The sequence below is a fragment of the Aristolochia californica genome, unplaced genomic scaffold (genome assembly GCF_029961685.1).
Source record: "Aristolochia californica isolate CCGP_79_NKW_82.1479 unplaced genomic scaffold, dmAriCali1.0.hap1 SCAF_2, whole genome shotgun sequence".
Classification (NCBI taxonomy): domain Eukaryota; kingdom Viridiplantae; phylum Streptophyta; class Magnoliopsida; order Piperales; family Aristolochiaceae; genus Aristolochia; species Aristolochia californica.
Window position 1 is genome coordinate 33,951,954 of NW_027181881.1, and position 4,150 is coordinate 33,956,103.

At 38.1% G+C, this 4,150-nt stretch overlaps 1 protein-coding gene across 1 annotated transcript; it reads right to left on the reverse strand.

The window, feature by feature from the left end:
* Positions 1-2,278: 2,278 nt before the first annotated feature.
* LOC137954984 (uncharacterized) lies at positions 2,279-2,815 on the reverse strand. Its single transcript, XM_068801874.1, has one exon. It carries the CDS (start codon positions 2,813-2,815, stop codon positions 2,279-2,281), a length of 537 nt encoding a protein of 178 aa, XP_068657975.1.
* Positions 2,816-4,150: the final 1,335 nt, after the last annotated feature.

Here is a 4,150-nt window from a genome sequence, read left to right on the forward strand (position 1 = left end):
CCAATTAAGGGGATAACGGTTAATCACCTAGAAGATAATAATCTGGGGCCACCATGTGCTTTCTTCTTCATCAAAATAACCAATGCTGACAATAGTTAGCAATTGGGAAGTCCTTCAATAATAATGTCTCAGCCAAAGAGACACGATAGCAGCAATTGAAATGGGCCTTGGCTCAATAACACGTACCAAATAATCCTTAAAAATCACCTGTAAAATAATCCACAGATAGTCCATCACTAAATAAGGACGTTGCACCAAATAGTATGTTGGAACCGAATAATAATACAAGATAATTATCCAATCGGAGAAAAGGGGCCGAGTTGAGCCGGGTCAAATATTAAACCAATATAGCCGAGTCACGAAAGAAATAGGTATACAAACCAGGATCCGAACACGTATCACAGAGGGAAAAAATAAGTGGGCCGAGTCAAGTTGACCCGAATCCGAGTTGACCCAGACCAAGTTGACCTGGATTGAGTTGGCTCGAGTTAACCCAAGCAGGAAGAAGTAGAAGCAATTAACCCAAGGGTCGTGGGGTTAACTTGGCCCGGTCTTGGTCTCAGTAAAAAATTGGTGCTCGATTAAACACCGTTTCCTAACTTAGGGAATTTGGCAACAATGCTTCTTCTTCCTCACTTCCGAACAGAGCTGGACAACATTGATTGAACCGAAGATCCCGGAGTAGCAGCCGAAAAATAAAATACCAAAAAAGAAGCATCCATGGCTAGGGAGAATACCTATCAAAGGGGTTTCCATTTGAGTTTCCTCAACATGTATGGCAGATATGGAGATACTATCTGATAGCAGGAAATTTTGGGATGACAACCACGAGACTTTCCGAAAAATAAAGATAACAGTAGCAACCGATGAATCTCTATAAATGGCAATGGAGTTGAAGCAAGGAGACAAACTAGTAAGAGACTTTCGGAAATAAATCAGTCCAGTGGCAGACATGCTTCGGAAAAAATTCCAACGATGGGCTCTGTTTGGAACTTGAATTCCTCCTCAGTGATGGCTTTTGCATCGGTTACGTCAGTGCCATTTTGGAGGAAACAAAGTCTCTCGTATGATGGCCAATTGATGCTATCTAGTTCCTAGGGTGGGTTTTTCTTCAGAGTAATAGGTAGCCGCTATTTCTGTTTGGAGTATGTTCTAAGCCAGCTTTGCTCCTTCCAGAGTGGCAACATTTCAAAGACTGCATGCCGGTCAATCGATGCAGTTTTTCTACCCCATGCAGGCCAGGTGTCGCTGCTGCACGATTTGGGTATTTCCAATATGAAAGACGCCATCCAAAGTCTAATGTCACAATGCTATAGTTGCAAGTGACAGGAGTTGAGGGCGCATAAGGAAAAGACAAGACAACATTTATGACTTCAGGTGAAGTAAAGAAAGTTCTGATGGGCTCATTTGCATGACCAAAGTCCTCCAATCCGTTGAGCCACAGAGGGAAACTTCTAGCCATGAGACCTCCCGTCTTCGAAGGAGCAGTACTCTACCAAAAGAAGAAATAGATGAAGAGAGAGGTAGCTAAGATGGTGATGGTAAAAAAAGAAACAGGTTTGAGAAACAAAGACAAGGAAGGTAGCACTTTAATGGTTCAACGTGCAAGACCCATTTACACCAACACTAAAACAAAATATGGTTACGGACCTCCAGGCAAGCACACTCACAGACCATGGGACACATCCAGGGAGACAAGCTTTGTTTTAGGATAGAATGAAGATCATAGGCATCAAAATCTATCATGCTTTGTTTTCATTAAGGATGGAAGAAGATAACGAGAAAAAAAAAAATATTTGGAATTCTAAAATGAAACCATAAGTACGAGTCTTGAAAATCAATGCTCTGATATCATGTTGATTTTTAGGATTCCATGGATTTAGCTCATGGAGAAAAAGAGAGAGAGACCCATTAGGAGAAAACATGAGAAAGAAGAGGTTATGGACTTGTATCCTAACCCTCCCCCTGAGATCAATTTATAGATTGATAGAAATATAAAATTAAAATAATACCCAAGAACTTAAACTAATTACATCAATGTCATCTCTATGAGATGACTCTTTATTTACCTTCATGTCATCATTGGATGGGCATGTGGGCCTTCTCCTTGGTCTGAGGGCCTTGAGCCCATCTTCCACATCTCTTGGATATGTGGACCATCCTTGATCTTTAGGGCTTGTGCCCATATTCTAACACACTTGGATGTGTAGGCCTTCCTTGGTCATGTGGGCTTGGGCCTGCTTCCAACATTACCACTATGAAACTAACTAGTAGAAGACTAAAGGTTAAGAGTAGTTACTTCTAAAAGAGTTCGACCTGACTCATTCTTATTTACAACTCCACCTTCAACTCGTAGAACTTTATTAAAGGCTTGCTCAAGGGTGGTCACATCCCCATTGACCAACAGTTGGGCTCTAATAGCTTCATACTTAAGCCCCAAACCATCCAAAAACTGGGCTACTTGAATCTGATTTTCTTTCTTACGAATGTCTTCAATATTCGTAGTAAAAGGATGGAATGTACTAATCTTCTGTTGTAGTCCCCTAATCTCAGTGAAATAATCTGTCATTGATCTACCTCCATGCTTCATATTAAAAAACTTCACATATAACTCATAGATCCTTGACAAATTAATTTCATGAGACAAAATGAAAGCCAAAGTAGTCCACATTGCCTTAACAGTACTACAACTCAAAATCTGGTCATTAAATCTGGATTCCATACTGTTGACCAACCGGGTCATTACTAAATTATCTTTTGCCACCCAATCTTCAGTAACCGGCACCGGAGGATCATCAGTTATATATTTTGCCATTCTTATAGCCCTCAAATACATCAAAACTCATCTGAACCAATTTACATAATTCCATCCATTCAACTGGATTCTAGTTATCTGAATAGATTGAGAGAATTTCACATCTGAGCTCTTTGTAGTCATCTGGACAGCAATCTATGTACTGTAATCAGCCATTAAATATCACCAAACACAACAATTCAGTACAGTAGCGCATCAATTAACCAAAGGTAAATACTTTCCCCAAATTTATATGCTTCAAGTGGGCCTACACCAAATTCAATTAGGGCAATTCACCACCCAATTCACTCAATTTTAGTAATTGAGAAAATAAATCGACGAAAGAATAACCTAATTGCAAGAAACCAGGATGATGCAAGCATTGGGTTGGTGTTGTAGGGAGATTTTGAGAAATTTTCACTGATTTGGATCATCAAACACTTCTAAATCTCAACAATCAATAAAATAGAAGTAATAATCATTTTCCAATAGGCTAACGTAGGAAGAAAAGAGAAAATTGGAAACTTTACCCTACCAATCCAAAGGGAAAAACCTTCAAGGAGATTGCTAAAAATGGAGAGAAGATCCATAAAATCGAAAGAAACCTGGCCAAGACTTGCGTTACTGGTTGATACCATGAAAAATATGTGATTTGGGGAGAAAATAAAAGAGGAAAAAGAATTTTTGAAGATCACCAACTTTGCCACCTTGGAATCCTAGCCAGAAAGGCCTGTCCAACTTCTTTACAATCAGGTTTTAAGTGAAAATCTATAAAAGGACAAAAATACCCCTCAATACTCAAAATTACATCTCCTAAAATACATGTCTAAATTGACTGAAAATGTAAGTAGAGATAAAATTCAACATTCTCTATGTAATAGCCCTAAATAAGAGAAAAATATAATATGGAAAATATCATAAATAACCAAAATATGCCTGAACTTGTATGTAAACAATTATAAAGTCGGATAATGAAAGGTTATGTTGTGTGTCTAGTGATTTTGTACCTTTTGAGATCTGTTTCATGTCTTGTCCTTTTCTTTGTTGTTGAATCATTGTAAACTAATTTTTTGCATGCTCTATTCATTAAAAAAAAGCTGCCAGATTCATGAAAGCAGCTTTTCACAAGTCAATTCATAAACCTTTTAATGATGACATGATGGTTCCCATTATAGTCTATTAATTAAGGTGCTTTCATTTTCTCTGTTAGTAATCATTCATATTGTTGTGTGGGAATAGTCCCACATTGATAAGAGTTAAGAAGTGCTATTGGCTTAAATGTTGAACAATAAACCTCCTAAGTTGCTAGTTATTTGGTTAGGCTTTAATTCTAACACATCTTCTATCCAGAAAATT